The following is a 23,949-nucleotide window of genomic DNA, read 5'->3' on the forward strand; positions in this document are numbered from 1 at the left end:
TTTAGTGGTATTTAACCCCCACATACCATATCTCTCTAACTGCATGAACAGTGCATAACTGCAGAGCAAACATAGCAACACTTTTTTATTCTATAAGGGGAAGAAGAGGAGTGGGTCACATAACACTTAAAGTGAAAATGAGAAAACATCTTTTATTTCCTTATTAAACCTTTCACCTGAGGTTGCTCTGATACATCAGGTGAGTCAATGGAGGCACAATATTAGGAAACAAAAGCAAATACTCATCTTCACATAGCACATCCACAGTTAAAGGGCACAATGTGGGAAACAATTCCCCTCTTACAAACTGCATTCTTTAAGGTGACGGCAGGTTCTTCACCCTTTCACTTTCTTTCCTCTTATCGTTTTGTGTGCCATAAAGAAGGGGACAGGACAGGGACCCCCTATAGGCAGTGCATATCTGCCTCTAAAAACATCACTCAACTTTATGTTCACTTCTGGTTCCCCCAGCCCAGCTGTGTTTCTTCCATTAGTATCTGCTCATAAAATGTACAGGAGTTATAAAGATGTGCAACAGACAACTACTAGATAGTACTAACACACCTTTACGTGAAAATCAGGTGTTTGTATATACCCATGGGCACTCACTCCATAACATATGAACATATTTAAACAATGTATTTATTATTTTTGACACATATACAAAATTGTGCAATACCAAAATATATGTTTGTTTATGTTTACATTTTTAAAAACAAATTTACATTTACAATATTTTCCCTTTTTTCCATGACAGTGTACAGAATAAATTGGTAATCAATTAATTACAAAAATCTTAAAGAGTAATCAATAATGAGAGCAATGTTCATAGAACTCCAAACAATATGTGTAGATTGAGATTGAATATGAGAGCAATTTAATGATGTTCAACATCATGAAGACAGGGGGATCTGTGAGGAAGTCATTTACTGTATGTATTTCAATGTTATGTAATGTAGTTGCATCATGATAGGTAGAGTGCACTAAAAAAAGGGCTGTTATAATTTGAAAAGTTCACTGTGAGGCCAGCCTTAATCAGAAACGATCCTGTTTACCCCTCTGGAGAGTGACTGAGAGGGCACTGAGTGACGCAGGTGAGAGACAGGCGTCCACACGGCCCCCAGACCGCACCTCTCTTATCTGCCTATGGAACAGAGAAGGAAGGAGTGACAAAGGCCAGGGCATTGGGTGCGATAAGGAAGGACCCTATGTCCTGCTTTGGCCCTGGCTTACACTGTGGCCTTCCACTGTGAGAGGCCATCCAAGGGCCAGATGTTGATCACAACCAGAAAAGTTTCCAATCAGATGGTTTCGCACGCAGGTATGAATCTGGCCCTGTCCTGTCAGATGTACAGAATGCTGGTGTAAATATATGCGGTTGCTTTGGGGCAGTGAGTGAGAAGAAAATAATGGACAGACAGAGAAAGAAGGTCAGGTGGAGTTCAGGGGAGTTTTTTCTGGCAGGAGTTGCACACTGCAGGAAAGCTAAATTGCTTCCTGATCTTGGTATCCACCCGTGCATAGTTCAGTGTTCCTACACCTCCCACCTCCCTGTTGTCCTCTCATCCTTACTGTTTTGTTTGTTTTTGGCTGCACGTCTAATCTTTTCTCACTCTTTGTCCCGATTCTGGCTCTCCGGCAGTCTCTCCTGCTGGGTGGGATGGCACAGAGTGACAATGTCTGTAGGGAAGCAGTCTTTGAGTAGGATACCTCTGTCTCTTTGGCAGTCCAGCTCTCCAATGAAACCATACCAGTAGATCACAAGGCCTGGACCAAACCTGCAGTGCACAGCAAAAGACACAAAACAAGTCTTTTGTTAGAACATCATTGCTGTCATTTCCAAGAGCTCTTAAGTAGCTAACAGTTGCTTTCAAATTCAAATCAGCAAAGAGCTTACGGCTGTTGACTTTTGGATATGGAAGACATGGCTAAATGTAGGAGCAAGTCAGTAGAGAGACAGAAAGATGGGACACTAGCAAGATGGATCTGTAATAGATAAGGTCGCTTAGGTTTTTTTTCGCCTTTGATCACCATCCAGGAAACTTTTGCTGAATCAAACAAAAACACCGCCAGGAAGATAAAGATCTCTTTGACAGGCTGATACACACTCGATCACATTACAATGGCAGTGAAATAACAATAATCTGTGAAATAACAAAGCGCTACACCAAGGCCTCCGGATCCTGTCATCAGAAGCCTTTGGCACATAACAGAGCACACAGAGTTCAACACAGAGTCTGAGACTTAAACAGACTGCATCTGCTGGTTAATGTTAGCCAGTCCAACTGTGTCCAGCTGTTTCATTCACACTGATAGCAAGAGCAACTTTGTCTTTGTTGGCAAGCACTGCAGTTCCTAATAGCTATAAATAATGTTGCCAAGCAACTGTAAAGCCAAATTTAAATATAGGAAGTTTCCTTCTGTGTTATTCTCTTCTCATCATTGTGTTGTAGCTACTGTATACCTGAAGGTCTGCTGAAAGGTAGAGACATTTCTTCACTGCATAGTGTACAATGTTATTTTACGCCATCTCTTCACAAAGGAAATAAATCATCTTTCAGGCCATTTATTAAACCCCAAAGAGCCACCAGTGGCCCCTCTCTGCCTCATATAGATCATGACTATTCTTTGAACATTAGCTGCCATGCATAAAGACATGTCACAGTTGAACTCTGAACGAAGAGCACTTTGGCCCCCACATGCAAGACCAGATTGAAGAGGGCTGACAGTGCTCCGGTCCCAGATACTCTATCCTCAGACAGTTAACAGTGTTGCATGGCCTCTGGAGATTTGGACAGGAAGCAAGCCAAAAGGGCCATGGAGAGCAGTAGAAGTTCAGTTCCAAGGTAAAGTACATAAAACCTTGAAACTGTGATCAATCATTTTCTATAAAAATTCTGAATCAAATACATCTCACAATCATAATTTTAATTATCATAATTTTATTTATCATTATGTAAATCAGGAGTATTTTGTGTTGTTAGGATTTATGAGATTAGTATTAGTACCTACAGCTGATGGCTGACCTTACATCTTTGGCAAGGTATTGTGACCACATAAATTACCAATGCAAGTCTCAGCTGACGTGACAGCACTGGCTATACGTGTACTCTGCTTTGCTGACTGGGCCTTGAGGCAGTGCATGTTCTACATACAGTTCTTGTATGGAGACAGACACATGTACAAGAAAATATGTGACTATACACGCACACCCCTCCTTCTAAGAGGCCCCCGCAGCAGTACATGCTTGTGGACCCCATCCCTGCATTCTGTGTTTTACAGTGTGTGATTTACGGTCCTGTATCTATGAGCAAACAGGCCAAAGCTAACAGCCCTGGAGCCTGCAGATGCACACTGCAAGTTCACCACAATGTCACACACATAGCTCAGCCTCTCAGCACTGCACAAAGCTCAAGCCCCAAAACTCCCATCATTTCCACGGTCCAGTGCTGCACATGGCCGCCAACTCTTAATATGGAAATGTTATGGAAACAAAACCTAAACATTTACATTAGATGACTTCAGAGAGGGGTTATGCTCTTCTTTTTATTCAGCTGCTCTGCTGTATGTATTTCTAGATGGGGAGGTGAGGCTGAAACGGGGGAGAGAAAAGGGAGCCCGGTCTGCACAGAGTGGAGAGAGGCAACCTTCTGAAAAGGTTAAAACTGTACATCAACAGATAAGGCAGCGGTACGCGATACATCATGTCCCAGGTCTGTCAGGGGAGGCCGAGTACAAATTGAAACAAGCAAAATTATAAACACTGGGGAGCCATGTCACCAAGGCCTTTCCATACTGTAAAGAAAATAAATGGACTTTGAATCCTTCTCAGGATTAATACAGTTCAATACAACAGGGACCTTGAGGTAAAAATCCGAGACTGGGAATAGAAACAATAACATTGAGGGGGGAGGGAGCGGTCAGGAGGCCAAGGCGAAGCCTGATGGCTAAAGTATGAAATTCTTGAGAAAAACTTTTAATCAGCATCTAGGCAACGTACAGAGAGTAATTACAGATTTAAAGAACAATGTTTTATTTACTACTACATATATTCGGCCTGAAGTTTGTGCACTGTGACATGTGAGGGAGTGACTGGAAGTTTAAATTTGTAGGCAAATTATGGTTTATTATGTGGCTCATTTTAACCTGGCATGTGCTTATTACACGTAGCACCTTTAAGTCAGAGTCAGCCATCTTCCAATAAACACCTAACTATGTAACGAGTTGGTGAAATTGTTTGTGAAATGTAGCTAATTTCAGCAAGGGCCGCTTGACGAGCCTGGGCGTGGATTGCGGCTGCCAGCCATGCTTTCGTTAGTGTTAATGAGCTGCTGGTGGTCGCATTTAAAGCAGGTGCCAAGCAGCTTACTACAGCAGCTTAATGAGACCAAGGCACTCAGGAACAAAAACCCTTGAATGGAGAAGAGGGAGTGTTATTAGTGTCTGCCTGTGCACACACAGCGTGTCGTGAAGCCAAGCCTCACACAGAGCTACGCAGAGAGCGAAATCTCAGCTCCTTAAAAGCACAACCTGCACATCAACAAAAAAAGGCAGTGGTTATTATACCCTTATTCTCTTTTTACTTTTTTCCCTGGTAGTTAACCCACTTATAAAAAATTTAAATAAGGTTAAACTTAAAGAAGGCAACTTTATATTTTGTTTATTTATTTCCCTTGTGGTGTCATGTTCAATGTCAAGAACGTACTGCCAGTAAAACAGGGATGACATTCGAATGAGCATTTTAAAAGTGAAAGGGACAATTGTGGTATATTAAAACAGTGCAACCTTAAAAAAACTGGCCTTTTTCAGTTTTATTTCTGCCTTTTTTTCTGAGAAGTGTAAGCTTACTGGAGGTCAGACAGCACACCCACCCCCTAAAAAAACAGAGTTTAACATTTCTACCAAACACACAGATCAAGGTTAATTTGATCTGCCACGTTTGGTGAGAAAAAGCTTTACTAAAACTGGGGGCCGAGCACTTCTGCCAAAAAACGTTACAAGACATGATGAATTATCAATAAAATCAAGATGAATTTACGCTTTACTTTAAAACGGCCTCACTTCATTTTTACACACCGCAGAGAACCGTTTTAAACAAACGCCGGCAATGATTTAGACAGTGCATGCCTCTACCTGAGGGTGAACTCTATGTCTCTGAGGTCTCTCCACAAAGACTTCTTTGTTTTCAGCATCCATACATCAGGTCACAAGGTAGGGCCACTAAAGCGCTGCCAAACATTAGCTTTAGTCAAGTCTTTTCTCTGCTTCCTGAAATGCAGGTATGGAACCTGCTCAACTTCTTTCAAGACAGACAGCATTGAGAATGATCTGGGGAGAGGTTCCGAGGAATAAAAGTCTCTGTGTTGAAGACAGAGGAGCCGTTTACATAGGAAAATACAGACAGAATATATGTGCATTACTGTCAAATGGCCTGTTCTTTTGAGGTCAACTCCTCCTTATAGGCAGCTGGCAATAGGAGTTAATTTACAGGGTCAGATAACAGTTGTGTGATGTGTTTGTATGTATGGAGTTTTGGAGGTGAGCAGTGACCCAGGGCCTGCATGCGAGGTGATACGGCCCCGCAGCGGATCACTGTATGTCCAGCTTGTGTATTTTAATGCCCTTGCAGGAGCTTGTTTGTAGCTCATCAGCCACCCTGGTGATGAAGACACCCCTGATAAGTCAACCTTCCCCACACAAACAGAATATTTAAAGGCTGAGTCTGCCCTAAGGGGTGTCCTCGAACAGGGAGGTAAATAATCCCTTGCTACAGACTGTACATTGTACTGTCCATAAATAACAGCAGTTGAATGGAAGAGTTAACCTCCAAAAGACTACAAATAGAAGACTGTTGTTCCCCCGACACAATTATACATATTATTTAAACCTGGACAAGTACACTAAAAGTGGACAAATTTAATATTTTAGTATTCACAAAGGCCTTAAGAAAGCTTTCATTTTTGTTTCTTAGGAGGATTTTTCCATCTGGCAGGAATTATACATGGGTACAGTGAGAGAGGTTTTGAGGTCCTTTTTAATCTGGATAAAACGATTAAAGCCTTTTTGCATGTGTGCAGACTGGAGGGAGTAATGTGTGAGTTTGAGAGATGTGAAAAGTTGACTCGCTGGACATTAACAACTTTTAACATTCTTAATCCCCCGTTGCAATCACTGCACTGTGGTAGATTGTATCCCCCACCAAGTATTTTATCAATTATCACTTTCTCTGACCTCAAAACCCCCCACATACCCACCTTCTCACTTTAACTTAAATCTTATCACCTCACACACACAGTGTGACAGCTGTTTGATAACCTGGCTAACACATGATTATGTGAATGATCTAAAAAGCACCATCTTATTTTTTAATTTGATAGCACAATAGTAAAGGTGCATAGCCTTGCTTCACAACACCATTTGGTCCTGGTTAGAAAACTGTGTGTACATTACCATGCTTTTCCAAACATCCTCCAGCTGAAGGGAGGAGTTCTAATCAGTGTTTGGAACTCGTTAAGTCCCTTAACTGAGCATGTCGCCTACCACATTAGCAACACATATCTTAAGGGACAAGTGTGCATTGTGTGTGTGTAACGTGTGCTGGTCCCTTCTCTGATCTACGGCGTCACGGTCCAACGCGCTTTGACATGCTCCGGTCTGCTTTGGATGTGGAGCGAAACCAAACAAGGTGTGGTCTGGCTTTGGCTTTGTCTGTTTAGTGTTCAGAAGTTGGTCCAAACAGCACAGAGGACACTGCATACAACAAAACAACCTCCTGATGACAGCTCAGTGATGACACCAGAATGATTCATAGTAAAGTTAGTTTGGCATTATGGAACAACTTAGTCTTCAGAACGTTTTGAACATCTTACTCTTTTGCAAACTGGATCACATTCACAGCAACGTGACTGTAAGTCTAAGAATATAGTGTCGCTGCACTTCTCTGGCTCCATAGGGGTTAACAATTAAACAGTCAGAGCTCACCTGATCTTTTCTCAGATATCGACTCCCCCATCCACTATAATGACCCTCTACATCATGAAAATAGCCTGATCTCTTCAGTTATGACACACTGAGTAGGTATTCATTAACACTTGATGCTGATTTTATTAAACTCTATTATGGTGATGGCTCCATATGGTGTCTCCTCTGCAAGTAGTTCACTGAAATCATGAGCAATAACTGAGTAAATTTAAAACCAGATACTATTGGATAGGGACGAGAGGACGTAAATTATATATCACAGGAGAAGTACAAATAAGAACAACATTCTCAGAGAATTTCACTGTTTTCAGTTGAGGTTTACAAGTTTCTCAAGCCAAATGCTGACCACAGTGCTAATTTGGAGATCTGTCCAGAGAGTCCCTCTGGCCTTTGATGGGTCCCCCATGTCTGCGAGTTGTGCTTGGAGACAGGAAGCTCCCCGTGGTGGCAGGCGAGCGGGCCGGGGGCTGGGAGGCTGTGCAGAGAGGACCACATCGTCAGGGGGATACATGCCCCTTTAACCTGTTATTCTGAACTCCCAGCAGCCCTGGCCGATAATTGCCACCTGTCTCTGGGGAAACACAGTCAAAGCCTAGCAGAGGGACGGCCATTTTGTGTCTGCCGCTTCTCCTCGCCCCACACAGCTCTGGTCCTAATCCTGCCCTTAACCCCGGCGGCTAATGTGTCTTCAATTTAGGATGATCCCCCACTACAGGCACGGCCCTAATCAACAACAGTTTGTACTGTAACCCTATCTGCCCTCACTGGGGCAGCGTCAGTCTGACCGGGCGCCTGCAAATCTGATGTGTCCAGCCGAGGAACAGTGTTATGTGTGTGTGTATAAGTGGGGATATCATGTTTATATGTGAGGTCATAGGATGTGTGCTTTTAACTTCCCTGTTTGTCTTCCACATATGTCATTGTAATAAACATCTAAACACATGCAACAGAGCTGCACCTACACTCAGAAAATCAAGTCAGAAAATATACTTTACAAATTAAACACGTACGTTTGATGAAGTCAGGGCCCCATTTTTAGGCATATTCTGTAAGCACCTAGTATTGATTAAGGCAAACATTCTTCTGCCCCAGGTTTTAAATTCTAAAAGATATATTACCCACTGGACTAATTAGTTTTAGTTTTCATAATCCGTGCTACCACTTCAGTGAGGGCTGTATCAGAAGTCATGGAAAGGCAGGTGTGAATGTTAGTTGTGTAGGCCTCCTGGCCTCTGCATCCATGAGTACAACCCTGCCCCAAAATTAGAGTGTGGTCTCTAATGTCTCCCTGAGAGAAAAAGAGGCCTGGCTTTTATCCAAGTCAGCACCTTTGGAAGTGCAGTCGTGTTACCACCACTAAATCAACATGTCAGCACCCGGCCCAGTGAACTTCTTCACCCAGACTGCACTGCTACAGCTACCCCACACACCTAATGAATGGGTGTGAATGCCAATCAGTCTGCTGAAATGAAACAGGAAAAAGAGACAGAGAAAAAAAGAAAAAAGGTTTCTTTTTCAGCTGTTATATAAAACATTTACAGTCCAGCAATATGATTATCATCCCTAAGACAAAGTGTGCCTCAGTCCTGTTGCTTGAATTTAGAACTACAATGGTAAAACCAACTAATTCCAGGTTAAGGTATCCTTGCCATCAACCTTGGCCTCTGTGTCCAAAATGGAATTGTCCCAGTTTGGTGGCGAGTTTAGAGACTTACACAAGTGAAGGGCCACAGAAATCCGTGTGCTTACTCGGCAGTCTGTTTACATTCCTGAGAGTAATTTTAGCCCCCGGGGCGGGGAGCAGAGCAGGGGAGGCAACATGTCGTTGGGGCTTGTCAGTGTTCGATGGGCCAGCCAGCGCATTGGCGGCACCTGGACATCTGGGTGGTACATAAATACACAGAGAGACACACTAAGACCATAGACCTCCAACGGAAAAACCACTCATATCACTTGTGTTTGTACTGCTGTTTGTATCGTATCTGTGTTAATATTAGGGAAAATCTTCAACACAATAACTATGGCTACTTTGTGTCTCAGAAGAAAGCACATAAGTAGGGTGTAGTCTTTCTAGCAGGCCAACCACAGAGTAGCATTGGTTTTGGACAACACAGGATATCCCCAGTGTTTTCACTGACAATCTGGGGCGCAAATCTAATTTCATTGTAGTTTTTAAAAATTTGCAAAGCAAACACAACAATAATCCTGGATCAAGAAAAGCTGAGGGCTTCTGTATGCATGCTGGGATTTGTCTTTTTATTACTCCCAGCCCAGAGTGTCCCTTCAAAGGGCAAGAAAGCAAAATGTCCATGTGTTTGTGGTGTTCGTGTGCGAATGTAAGAGAGAAGGAGAGAGAGAGAGATAGAGATAGAGATAGAAAGAAAGAGGGAGGGAGAGAGAGTCAGAGCTTATCGAAACTAATTAGGCGAGGGATCAGGATGGAAGTTAAATACTGGGCTACATGTAATGAAAGAAGCAGAGTGGGGGACATCTAGGGGTCAGGCCCACACCAAACAGTGGTCCTCAGGCAATCTGGTATTGATTTTCACTCGTTTGGGGATGAAGGTAGATGTGAGGGAGGGAGCCGTGGAGAGAGAGAGAGAGAGAGAGAGAGAGATAGCCAGGGAGAGTCAGTAGGGGAGTCTAAGGGTCTCATGAGTTGTCAACTTGACAGTTTAACCCCTTTTGGAGTAGAACAAACAAACAGAGGGATCTCCTGGGCTGACAGCGTTGATCTGTTATAGCGATGACACTGCAAACCCCCACACAATGCCCACACAGGAGAGGCGAGAGGGGAGGAAAAAGGAGGGAGGGTGAGCTGATACAGATATGCATAGACACATTCCTTAAGCCTAAGAACATAGGCTTGTGCTCTACTCTCCTTAAAAATGTATGAGTTAAAAATAATGCTATTTAATGGTAATGCAAACTAGATTCTACTGAAATAGTGATATTTAGTATTAAATTAAAACTAAATTTTCTAGTGGTGTTAGTGGTGTTAAGTCAATGTGGTGAATGATAAAGTTTTTTTTCATTTCAGGTTGCCTTGGTCTTCCCAACATTTCAGAAAGTACGGATACTCCTGATAAAGCAGTACTGGTGATCGTCCACAACCACACAGACACACAGATGTCAGTGCTCTTGTCCTGTCACTCAGTCTGTGAAGGCCGTCACCCCGAGCACCTTCTCTCTCATGTCCTTAAACACTTGAAGACCCCTTTTCACTCTTACCCTCAGACTGCCTCATCGCTTTGTCACATTGCCAAAGGGGACTCCATTAGCCTGGCCAACTCTCACTTATTCTTAACACACACAAGCACACAAGCACACATACACACACACTGAACGGCTGATACTCACAGCTAAGGCTGTCCACATCAAATTAGAGTGGCCCCTATTGTCCCTATTATGGCCTGGGAATGCTCCATCATGACGGATGCTACGGGGTCCCTCACTTGTCAGAAGTTGTCAGACAGATAGGGAGTCTGGATACACACAGCTGACAGGTAATCTTAATGTCTTCAATTAGCCCAATTAGGCCTGTCATAAACAATTCGATAAGTGTTCAACAAACACAAACAGATAAACGCACACACAAGCACACATCGACGCACACGCTCACACACTGAGGTCTGCAGGGTATTAATGAGAAGGGTAATGGGTATATCAGTGGATGGGTGACTTGTCTTTTGTTTCAGGGAGGGGTGTGTCCCCACCCTTGCTCTCAGCTGTGCACTGCTGGCTGCTACCTGGTCAGTTCAAATTGTACTATCTCCTTTCATTAGCACATCGCCGGCTGAGAATCTGAAAGGCCGTGACAAAATTCATTTGAGACGAGTGGGAGCAGATTGCCTGAAGCAGGTGCTATAAGGGAGATAAAACAAAAGCAGCACCTTTGTGAAGCTCTGTGTGTGCATGGATGTGTGTGTTTCCCATGTGAGTGTGTGTGAGAGAGGCTTTTCCGCGGTCTTCACATTCTGTTCTTTTCCTTGCTATGGCAAATGGATAATGACACAAAAGTGCTTTAGAAAAAAGGAAGGAAAAAGAACAGGGACCAGAGAAGAATTGGCCCAGTACACACTTGGAGTGTTTACAAAGCTGTGGTGAAATCTAAATATTATTTCAAGTGTGACTAAATAGGCCAACACCTTTCTGTGCAGAGGATGTGTGATAGCTAACATTGTTTGATTTGGTCGCTCTTTTATAATGCCTTATCACAGAGCAAAGGTGACACCCACGCTACATCCTCTGCTTTTGTCCTCTAACCGTTTCTTTAAATTCATCTATTTGCATTCACGATCAATTTCATTTTCCTTTGGGGATGCAGAACATGTTTAAGGAATCGTCAAGCATAACCGAATGTTTAAAGCCAAGATTCCACAGTTTGCAAACACAAGAGTCGAGCAAAGTTAGCATCAATATTTGAACAAGAACTTCACATCAACACTGCCTTCATCTTATATGCAGAGGCCTTGAAATGCCCCACATCAAGCAGCAACACTGACACTTTCAATGCAGCACTAGTCTCTGGGTACACCGACTACAAAGACAAGGGAGAAATACGAACAAAATGCAGTCAACAAGAAGAAAAAAAAACCAAAGCAATATTCTGAATGATGAAGTCCTAAGGCACATTTTCATACACAAGTCAAACTGGGACAAGAAGGCACATGGACTGCTATGAGCAAAACCTGTGATGGACCTCTAACTCTACTTCTGATCCTTTTCTCCAGTGATGGCTGGAAAACCATCCGAGGAGAGAAAAAAAAAAGAAAGAAAAAGAAAGAGAAAAGCCGTCACCGGGAAGTTGTAATAGGAAATTGCTCTTGGCAACTATTTGTTCAAGCACCAGATTTTTTTCGTCTTTATGCCAACCCAGTGAGCCCCCATTGGAAAACAGGGCAGGTCCCCCTAATGAGTAATCTATTTCAAAGCAGTCGTGTCTGGGCATGACAGTTTACTGAGAGGCTTGAAGAACTGGTAATTACCAGTGTTACGGGGCAATTAATGCATATTACACTGCGGCACTCATGGCGGTGACTGTCAGCTCCCCAATAAAAATGAGCACTCTTCAGCTAAAGGGTGACATTAATTGGGCCCTTAATGACTATGCAGAGGAACCAAGCCAAATAGGAACAAAACAGGGGACTCGCTCTGACACTAGCAGAGGGCTGGAAATTGGACTAAAAATGAGATTAATTGCTGTTTAGAAAAAAAGAAGGGAAAATGTGGTGAGGGGAGAGGGGGGAGAAAGAGGTTGGAATTATAGGGTGCAGAGAGCAAGAACTGTTCATACAGATGACAATTCAATTAATTATTTTATACTGTATTTTTCTATACCTTAAGAAGTGCAGGCAGGCCTCAGGGCCCATTTTCAGGGCTTTGTCTTGATACATGGCTTATAGAGAACTATACATAGATTTCTTAAAGCATCTACACATAGTATCAGGGTTGATGCGCTCACTGTAATGAATATGTCTAACATTTTCATCAAAGTGAAAAGAAGCTTTCAGGAAGAAGGATTACTGTATATAGCTGTGATGAATGCAAAGAGGGTCAGAGAGGTAGGTCTTCTATAATGTGCAATAGAGAAAAATCATCTTAAGAAGCAAGTATTGAGCTTTTCTAGGTTGCACACTTTCATATAAAGCCTCAGGCCTTTAGTATGTCTTTCCACTTAAAACAGTCCATAAAACCCTTAAGCAAGGCTTTCATTAAAAGTAAATCTACTAAATTGCAGGCCTTCCACCCCCAGAAATGTTTGTTTAGAAGGAGATCAAGGATGTGGTGAAAGACATGAAGCAATTCTGATTAATGAATCTAAAGCTATGCACGTACTGAGCACCACCTGAATATGCAAGCCCCAAATCATAAAAATATCAGCATGCAAAACACGTTGTCATTTGCATACATTTTTGATTTTGGATTTCCTTGCTATTTAAATATGCAGTTAGAAATAGTCCAGCACTGCCTCTTGCGCTGTCACGCTGCACACTCACACTGTCATTGGTCCTGATAGAACTCTTCCGCTTCAAAGGGAGCTTTGCAATGGAGAAGAGAATGAGCAAATATTTGAATTGCAAAAACACATCATCTTTCGAGGGGGAGAAAATTCCAGACAACTTTTTAGAGTTAAAGACACCCCCAACCCCCAGCAAACTAACCTTCTGCATGCGGCACAAAAAAGTCAACATATTCATAGTGTAAGCACTCAGTAATTTACCATATCCAAATTTGTGTAATGGGATATGACATATTTTAGAGGGGATTGCAGGGAAAAAAACTTTAATTTGAAGAGAGAACCATAAAATGTTTAAGCTGCTCCTGTATTTAACTGAAATCCACCATACAAATCCAGGTTCTCAGACAACCTGACATGGGTTTGATTACAGACTGAAGTGTAATTAGCTACTTAAGCTAGGTTGGAGTGAACAGCACCACCACCCTTGCTAGTTATTTCAGCATAACTAAAGAGACCCTTTAGATTCTACAGGAGTACCTTTCCCCTCAGGATTCAGCACAGCCAGTTTATAACCATTTACATGCAGGCACTCCAGGAGAATCCCTGTCAGCTTCCAACTTTTGCAGAAGTTACAGAGTAAGTGCAATAAATAATCTTCATGACAAATCAATAATATGACTCAGAGCATATTTGAAAGTAGGAGGTCCCGATTTGCTGCCAGAATAAATACAACATTTACGCCAAAAGTTACAAGTCTAGCCATGAAGGCCATGAACAACATTCATAGCACTAAATACCCATCTTCAGACATCTGAAAAAAAACACCTCTGCAAAGGGGGAAAACACTCATCTCCTGTGTTTATGATTGTAAATTTATTTACCACAGGCTGAGAACTACCTTGAATTTTAAATTAGGGAAAATTTAACGGTTTTAAACACATACTAAGAAAACAGAACACATGGAGAATAACTATGTACTGTAAGGAAGGTGATCGGCCACTAGTGGAAAAAATTCAAGGCTACTTTTTTTTTTAATGTATGTTTTAAATTTAAGAAATGCGTAGCTGTGGATGGACAGTGTAAAAATAATAACAGGATAAAATTAAGTTCACAATGTTAACGCTCTTTTTAAATTCACCAATGCTTCACAGACCATCTACATCACACCTACCAACAGCCAGTCCTCCTGTGGCCTCTACTCCCTCTGATCTGCCAGTCTATGTGCAGACAACTTGGAGACAGGTCTGAGCAGAAATCAAACCTGAATGATGGATAGCTTTACTGCACAATGACCTCTGTCACTGGGTTCTTGCCCTAAATCAATGCTGGCGATAAGGTCCCCGCAGCAGCGTTCACCTTGGTATGTTCACCAGCAGACCTTATCTATGGCAAGAGGAAGTATGAGTAATAACTAAAGACAGGCTACGACAAAACCACTAACCCCACCTTGTCAAACATAATTTACAATGTATATCCCTTTATTCCATTCCCACCCCCCTACACCTTGTCAGAGCTGCCGTTAAACAGTAATTATGAGAACGAAAGAGTTTTGAGACTGTGTGTTTGGAAGATTAACCTGTTGTAGGGTGGTGTGGAGCATTTATCTTACTCCAAGCAGTAGTCATATTTTAAAAAGGAGACTGGGAGAGTGTCCCTTGCTATGCTGGCATATGCATGCATTCATTCACAAAGTTATGAAAAAGATCCTTATATTTCATCAGGTCTGTTTGGTGTGGCCAAACATTCGGTTATGCACAGAAAGACAGGGCAGAGGTTTAAGTTGAAAAAGGGGCTGACAGGAAGTAGAAGCAAAGACTTCACAAAGATTACAACATTTAGGACTCCAAGACCTTACAGTAATTTTTCATTCGACTACGTGTGATAAAGTGTCTCTGTGACAGAGAGCAGAGCGAGAGAGCGAGCATGCTTCCAGGCAGTCGCATCAAAATGGAGAGAGAGACCAAACATGACATCAAACGCTGCAATTAGCTGACCCCTTTCTCTCAGAGCCACAGTTTGAAAAGCCCTGCCTTTTAAAACCCTGATTAAAATATGTTTGCTTTCTCATCCAAAATGACATTTGACAAGGTTAGTAATATTTCAACTAGCTGCAAAAACATTCTTGTGGACGTAATCCTTTTTTCCCATCTCTTTGCAGGGGTGCAGGTAACCTCAGAGTGAGTTTCCCATGAACTCAGTGCTACAATTTGAAAACAAAACGACTGCTGCAGGAAAAAAAGAAGGAGCAGTTCAAAGTTTCTCTCCACTGTGTTATGTTTCACCCAGGCAGCTGAAGCTAAATGTTTTCTGATCATTATTCAGAGCATTTATCCCCTTTCTAATTCAAACCACAGAGAATATTTAAAACAGAGCCAGCCAGTCTTTTTTTTTCCTTTCTAACCACAAGCCTCATCCATAGCAGGGACTCGAGAGGGTGAGGACTGTCAGCAGCTCCGAGGATGGAGTTTCTCAAACTGTTAAACCACCTCATCACCAAATTAGGAGAGGTATAGTGCATAGCGCAACAGTATATCCAATGGAAAAATAATAAGTTAGCTAATGTAATAATGCATGACAACATATATGTGCAATAGATTTGCACAGGTATATTGTTCTTACAACTTTGGGTTGGAATCTGTTTTTAGTCCAGTAGGAATACTGAAAACTTACACAAAAAGCAAATGGTGTGTGTGAGAAAGTTGTCAGTCCTGACAAAACAAGCCGAAGATAAGCCATGAAAAAGGGGGGAAAGATCAGAAATGGTAGGCCAAAACTCTGTCTGAAGTTAATAGTTTTCACATCCATTCCAGTTGCAGGAGAAGAGAATGTGAAGTGTCGGGCCGGACAGTGAGCCAGCCAGGGCTTAGCTGCAGCTGTGCTCAAATGGAAGTGGCACTTTCTATCAGAGGCCTTTCACCAGACAGCTCTATTCTGCCCATTCGCTCGTAACCTTCATGACACGCAAACACCCATTACAAAAAATAAGAGTGGTCATTTAAAACACACACCAGTCATCGAAGAGACAGATTTTCGGTTTAACATGGGGGAAGATTCATGGTGCGAATGTGCCAGCTGATGGAGATATCACTCAAAATGAGAAATAGATTTTTCTGACATCTCTGTGGCGGCCGTTCAAAGAGGGTGGGTCAAAGCTCTAAACTCTGCAAAGAGTTTATATTTCATTTGTTCAGAAATGTATGCCTCTGTTATCTTGCATCAGTCCGAAGGAAAAGGATTGGATGTCGTATGTTTCAACTTCCTGCTTATGATGAAAAGTTACATCGACAGCAGACACAGGAATTTGATTTTGGATCATACTATTACCTTGTTAACTCCTTCAGCCCTTGTCAGAAAGTATCACACAAAATGATTTAGTAAATCATTATCAAAATAAAAGAGTTAAAAAAATATACTTTAGCAGTCGTTTTGTGAGTGTGCATATATTCTCCAAAAGCAGATGCATTTTTTCTTGGAAACGTTTATAGATCTGACAAAGTCCATGAAGACAAATCTGTTGACCTGCTAGATCGTGTACATTAACCCACAGAATTGATGAGCAAAATCAGAAGGTCAGCACTTGGACACAGACTCCTCATGTGTCTTTAATTACACACTCCTACTAAAACATAGACAGGGCAGAGATGTTTAAGCTATCAGGCAATCAGACCGCCGAGAGACGTGAAACTCAAACCAGAGACAAGAGAGGGCTGCCTGGGAACAAAGATGGGGGGAAGACGGCTCTGACGATGGTCTTTAACAAATGCCAGGCCAGTGAGGAAAGACTCAGATGTGCTTGTATCTCTTTCAGTGTTTCTGGCAACAACATTATGAAGTTAAATTAATACTGAAACATGAAACAAAGTTCACCTAAATACGTACCTTTTTCTCTGGTATTTAAATTTAATTACTTGTGGTACATCAATCAAAATGACTGCCATTAGGTACAATCAGATAAAGGTCTTTAAGAGCAAAACAAACACTTCAAAACATATATATCAAAATTATTTTTGAAGAGGAATGAGGTCATATGGCAAAAACGAAACACAGAGCCCTCTTCAGAACTACAACTTGGAATCATAGGTGCATTTGCTGATGTCATTTAGAGGCTGACTGGCGTTTTGGTGACACATGTTTGTTTACAATAATTCAAATCTTATTCGCTGCCTTGTCCAGAAAAATGTTATTTTCTTAACTTTGCTTTAGAATATGAAACACCTAAATGACCAAAAGCCTTTTTCTACAGACAGAGGTCACTCAGAACAAGGGTAGCACTTATCACAGGAAACTACAGTAAAAGAATGCATGTATGCTTTATGTAGTATATAAAAAGGATTACATTTATACAGGCAGTATAAGAAAAGACGTAATAACAAAAAAAAAAGAAACAAGAAGCACAAATTAGAAAAAAGCTAAGGGAGAAAAAGGAAATAGCATGGGTGGGAAAAAGCAAGGTTATGTGAGGGACAGTGGGCCTATAAAAAGAAGCCTACTGTCTAGGTTATCTATAAGGAACCACTTATCACAAGCGACCAGCTCCACACAGTGACTGATGGGCCTCCACAGACCACAAGTACCTGCACATTATCTGGTACACACAGAGCTGCTCTTTAAACACAAAGGCAGAAATATGAAGCATTGTTTCCTTGGTTGCCATTTGGTAAAAATATTGTATTTATTTTTGGACTGAAATAGAAAACAATGTTTACTAAAGACACAGACAGTAATGACCAACATATAAATTAAAGCTTAGATAATTTGGCTACACAGAACCATTCATTTGTAGAAACAACACTACTGACTACAGTGACTCTTCTTTTAACCACCTCCAAGATAATCACCTGCCATGTCATGAAGCCACACACCTGGAGGAAAGCTCTATTTATTTAAGCTAGCTTTCTTGATTTCATTTATGTCCTTTGACAAGCTACAGAACTCACAGTTGACCTACAAGAGGAATCACATATTATTGTGTTGTTTTCTAATTTGTATATCTATTTGTTAATGAAACATTAAAGCAAGTTCAGCGTAAATCTTAATCTGTTTTGGAGGTCAGGTAGCCATTTAAAAGCTCCTGTATGACTTTTACAAAAAGCCTTTCTATTCCTTGCCCACTACTCTCCATGCTTTTGACAAATGCTGCTGACTTCTTCCTGGAATGAAACCCAGAAGGTCAATGTAGAGGAAAAAAGAAAAGGGAAAAAAGGCAGCGAGAAAATGAGGAGAAAAGGAGGGGGGGTGGCTGTCTCTGTAAGTCTGATGACATACATCGTGAAAGCTGACAAAAAAATGTACGTTCATCTTTTAAAAGTTCCATAGCAAAACAGGAATTCATGCAGCAGACATGCTTGCACCTCATTTTACTTGAGGCTTTCCTCTCCATCTCACAGTGTCACAGGCAAACAGAAAGACAAGAGGAGGGGTATGAATCGCTGGGGTGCCGCTTTCTGTCCCGCTCCTCGTTTATACACACAGCAGCCACGTCAAAGCCGCTCTCACACTCAATGGTAAATGACAAATTTGGATAATGCACACATACAAACCTACAAAAATAAATAGCAGACATGGAGGCTTAACCAGAGCTAAATCCTGAGGCTGCTGGAGACCTGAGTGTGCGGATTACACCCCAGACGCCTTAAACAATGCACCCAAATGTGCATCCTTAAAAGCATGAAATCCTTGAAGCATCAGAGCTGGCTTGTCATTTACCATTAATATTCCAAGTTGCTTGTGCTTTGGGGGCCAGCATTGCGCTTCTGTGTGTAGATGTGCCCTAAAACAAACACTTGCAAAGCCCTAAAGGAACCACCATTGTGAATAGCTATTTTTCTAGCTGTGGAATATTCTCCGAGAGGATGTCATAACAAAGGAAACAATAAAAGAGGCCACGTTCCTGCTCTGCATGGGGCATCCATAACTATAAATAGGAGGAAGGCTATGTCAGTGGCACTAATGCTCTACCAGGAAAACAGAAGATTTGGGGTTCAAAAGAGCTTTCTAACTAGAATCTTAGATAAATATAAATATTAGTACATAAAACTCCATGAAAAGCCACCTCATCATCATCCCAAAAGAATGTCCTACTTCGATTATCTTGCATTCTAGTGAATATTAGGTGGTATAAAGGTGGCTATTGCAATGGAGATTTTCCTTTTTGTTGTGCACATATCTGACAGGAACCTGAGGTAAATTATGGCAGGGCACAGGTCTAGGAGGTGTCACACTGTCACCCTAGAAGCGCCAGTACCTGTCCTCAGGGATGGCCCTGTAATGTCCAGCCTTATTGTATCAGCAGAAGCCATGGCCTGTGGGCTCCCTCTCTCAGGTGACATCCCCTATCTACTCTGGCTCTATGATGTCCTAGCTGCTGAGGCACACTATAAGAACATTTTTTCTCCACATACAAGCACTATACCTATCTTACTGTATGCAACCCATGAGGAAGGCTTTCAACCTTTTTTTTTTTTTTTAAAGCTACAGGAATAGTCATACAAATTCAAATTTAACAAGCAATAATTACGTATTCCTGCCATGCTTTGGTAGGTTCAACAGAAAATGATGGACATGACTATTAAAAAACAGACAACAGAACGACAACATACAATATCTTGCATCAAAAATTAATTTAATGTCGCAAATGGATTGACGTTCTCAACCTATAACAGAATGTAATTTCCTCTGTAAAAATCTACAGTGCACGTTTCCAGATATAATTGGAAGTTAACTCAAGTTGTCTAATTACAGCTATGTCAACTGATATAAACGTTGTATAAATCTTCTATTTATTAGCCAATGTGTCAACAAGCAGATTAGTGATGCTGCAATAACAATGGTAACAGTCTTCAGAATTATGACTTCTTCACCAATACTAGCCAAAAAAGTGCTACACCAAATCTGTATACAGATCGACATGTTCTTTTGGAGCATGAGAATCCTCCCCTAGTAATAAAAGTTAGATATAAATTATCTACATTACAACCGGGTGTAACTTTCGAAATTACTAAAACAAAGGGGCCTGAAGAAATACAACGCATGTGCATGCATTCAAGTCAACAAAATTTCCAAGTGGTCAAGCCAGATGATGTATAATAGCAAACCCAAAAGTCTTAACCCCCATTTTATATGAGGAAGAAATGAGCCATACTGTCCCATTATTTTGCTATAAATCATTTTTTGTGGATGGCTGACAGCTTTTTATCAGATCTAACCTTTTCAAGCCTCCATTAAGAGTGCTAACATTTTCAACTCTGACACGTTTGCAGTTTACGAATTGCACAGCTGATTTAGTTTGGGTGGGGGGCTGTGCTTATTGTCAGAGAGGGTGTCTGTTAGAAAGGGGGAAGGTAGAGTAGAGAGTAGCAAAGTGAAAATCAGGCTCTACATTTACACTCTTAATCTGCTTTAATACAATACTAAGTATTGTTGTAAAAGCATTTTGTGATTCTTTCTATTGATTATTTCTGGGTACACAAATGCATGGAGGCCAATTAACAGCAACAAAGATCCTTGATAATCTGACAAGTTAATAATGCGTGGAATTTGTCAGAGAAGAGATTCTGAGAGACAGAAAAAAGCAAAGATTTGAGAAACAGAATACAAAAGAAGTATTTTCAGATTTTGTTGTGACTGAGTTTTGACTGAAAAGACTATAGTGTTAGTGTTGTAGTTTTTTACATTTTCAGCTGTGATACACTCTCCTGACAAAAATCCAATCTATTTATTAAATCAATATGTATTTACAATAATAAATAACCAATCAATTATTATGTTTTGTTGAATACTATTATAATCTACCATAGACATAATAATTCAGTACAATCTTTATAAAATATTCAAAACTAGCAACCACAGCAACCCAAAATCCATCACCAAAATTTGTAAATTGATTTTTTGAATGTATTCTGGATTATATAAGCAATCAGATAATCAGACAAATACAAGAACAGAACTTTAACTGCAGCTTGCAGAGTTATGGGAGGAATTTTGCCAACCATAATTGATTTAAGCACACCATAATCAAGGAGGGGCAGTTAAGGTGGCACCACACAAGAGTCTATATTTCATTACATGCTGTGTTTAACCTTACCCACTTCTCCTAAAACACACAAGAGGCTCATTATGTGTTTAATATTCACCAGCAGGTGAATAATTTTTATGCAACTCTGATAGTTGGGTGAGATGGATCACTCAATTATCTGAACATCCGTCAGAGCAGAGGGCTCGCTGGCTTTGGAACGCCACCAGCTAAGATTGATGGCTGGAAGACACCAATAGCTGCTGCTTCACCATCTCATCCAGGCACTGGGCCTGAACACGCTGTCTGATTCTGCACAAGACCGTTTTTCTCCCCATTTTTTTTTCATCTTTTCTCTCTTTTTTTTTCTTGGGAGCATTGTAGGTGAAGCGTCATTACCCCTCACTCCACTGAAGAGGGGTTCATTATGGGGTTAGTGTGTTGGCAAGACTATTGTTTGGATGATAAATGCAGTTGGTGAAGGCTTTGGAGGGAAAATTAGTTATGTTTTTTCTTCCCGTCTACTAAAACATGTCCCCACTCAATGAATGCTTGAGGGCAAACGAAGAACAATTAACACAAGCAATGGGTGAAGCAGCTCATTTAAAGCAAAGAGGGAATTCATGAAAAATAAGCAAATCACTGGAGATGTCAATCAGGGGCAATGAAGTAATTACAAACACTGGTGTGCGATTCCAAGGGCAGTCAAAAAGAAAACCATGGGGTTTAGACTTGAACTCTGAAATCTGACTTTTGAGGAATGAAGTAATGTACCCCAAACATCGCTTAAACCGAACCCCACTGATGAGAGGTGAAAGAAGAATGATGTCAGGTATTGGTTCATGTTTTTGTTTTGTGGGCACTGATGCTAAAATTCCCAGCATTTACAATCAAACACAAACATGCTCAGGTACACAGAGACACACTTCTGTACCTTCGATGATAATGCATAAGGTCCAATAACACAAAGATGAGGCACAATTTGAAATGTCAGTGTAAATGTCAATTAAAATTTACAAGGGTGCTGGAAAAGGTAGGGTCTGAAGGGACTGACATTTTTTTTTCTATTTTGACATGTAGTGTTTGTCTTGACTTGGCTGCTGGCTGACATGAAGGGATCTACTTTGTCACTTCCTTAATACACTTGGACAAGTCTGCCCTGGTGAATACAAATGAAAGACACCCATGGGCAAATATGCAAGTAACCAAGCTGTAAGTATTCAGATATGGTGACTTACTGTAAGCTACTGCCACATGTAAGATTATACAGTATGAGCTCTCTTCACTTTAATTAAATTTGACTGACTGAGATAGAGATCGTTCATATTGTCTTACTAAAAAGGAATGTTTAGGAACTTAAACACAGAATTTTGCCAAATTCTTTGAGGTATTTAATGAGAACTAACAGAAATGCTGGTTAACAACGATGATGATTTTTAAAATTAATATTAAAATACACAGTGATATACACATTATATGGGTCATCTTCCTCGAATCAAATGATTATTCCTCGAAAGTGTGATGTTGTGTTTGTGATCTAGATACAAAAAACCTGATCATAAAATGGTAGACAAAAAACATGAAAAAATAAGCTAGATCGGTTGTGCCTGATTTCTGGACACAGATGCAAAGACTGGAACCTCCTGGAGGTCCAGCACAATGTCACAACATGTCAGCTGGCCACTGCTGCTGATGGGGATCAGGGCTGAAGCAAGGTAGTGGAACCCAGTGCCAAGGGAGGCAGGGATATGAAGAGCATGCATGACTGACCAGCACTCCTGTGTGTGTGTGTGTCTGTGTGTGTGCTTCCCAAGTTACATTAGTTGAATGAATCCTATATACCGTTCAGAAGAACACTAAATGTGTCTTTTCACTTTTTTTAAGAAATGTTTTGCTGTTAACACTGACATATTGTTAAGTGAAAAAGGCATTGATGCATACTTGTTTCAGTTCTTCAGTCAGTGATGTCTTGTATCTTGCATTAATTTCAAGGATTCATTCACAAATTTGTGTGTATACACACACCTTTCAGTTCCACCACGGTCAGACCACAAGGGCCTGTTCCTGTCCAAAGGTTCTCATGACAACAGATGCAATGCATTAATCACCCACTTCCTTGCTTCCCTTTCAACACAATGTGTGTACTCTACAAAACAATCAAGCTCACAGACAGAACATTCAGGCTGCAAAGGGCTCCAATAGCACGACTGGAAGTGGAAGTGGTGTAATATACAGACACACTATGTGGAATTCTGTGGTGAAATGCCAAAGAGGAAGTGGCAAGCGTTGCTGGACAGAGATATGAGTTGCATTTATAATACAAAGAACAGCTGATTGTAATTTGTTTTTGAAAAAAGGAGAAGGTACAGAGCATATGCCAACGATAAAATCCACAAAATGAAATGGATAAGGAAAAAGAAAGAAATGGAAGGCTCACCTGTTCCAGTAGCTCCAGAATTGTTCATTGAGGTAGGTGCGATGGCTGTGGTCATCTCCAAAAGAAGCTTTGCTCTCAATCCAGTGCACAATGTGGCCCTCCACCGCTTAAAAAAAAGGACATTGCTGTGTTAAGACATAGGAAATCTAGAAGGGACAAGTGACATTTTTTTCCCTGTCATTTATTTATCAAATCAAAGATCTGGCATTAACATGACAACATTTTGACAACAGCAATCTCTTTTGAGAAAAAAGGTGCCTAAGGTTAGAAAGTAGTTATTATAGATAAAGACTGACATTTATTTAAATACTAACCAACAGGAACCTCCAGGATGATATCAGGTGTTTTGTCGTAGCCCATGGTTCTTAGTTGGTTTTCATCTACAAGAAATAGTAGTGCAGAATATTTATACATGACCATCACTCTGACAGAAGTTTTTTTATATTTATTTAAACAAGTTCTGTTAGATAATCATGCTACATGACCATCTATCACAGGCTGCTGACCTCAACACTTCCACCAAGGTTCTGGTAACAAGCCCTTACTGTTAGCAAAGCA

At 41.0% G+C, this 23,949-nt stretch overlaps 1 protein-coding gene across 3 annotated transcripts in view; it reads right to left on the bottom strand.

The window, feature by feature from the left end:
* Window positions 1-624: 624 nt before the first annotated feature.
* cdin1 (CDAN1 interacting nuclease 1) overlaps window positions 625-23,949 on the bottom strand; it is a 47,636-nt gene continuing 24,311 nt past the window's right edge. For all 3 annotated transcript variants that reach the window (XM_028395368.1, XM_028395366.1, XM_028395369.1), the window contains 3 exons: window positions 23,706-23,771; window positions 23,392-23,497; window positions 625-1,778 (listed from right to left, as the gene is read on the bottom strand). In XM_028395368.1, coding sequence (XP_028251169.1) covers window positions 1,610-1,778; window positions 23,392-23,497; window positions 23,706-23,771 — 341 coding nt within the window. In that variant the 3' untranslated portion in view covers window positions 625-1,609. The remainder of the gene's footprint in view (window positions 1,779-23,391; window positions 23,498-23,705; window positions 23,772-23,949) is intronic.

Source organism: Parambassis ranga, chromosome 22 (genome assembly GCF_900634625.1).
Source record: "Parambassis ranga chromosome 22, fParRan2.1, whole genome shotgun sequence".
NCBI lineage: Eukaryota > Metazoa > Chordata > Actinopteri > Ambassidae > Parambassis > Parambassis ranga.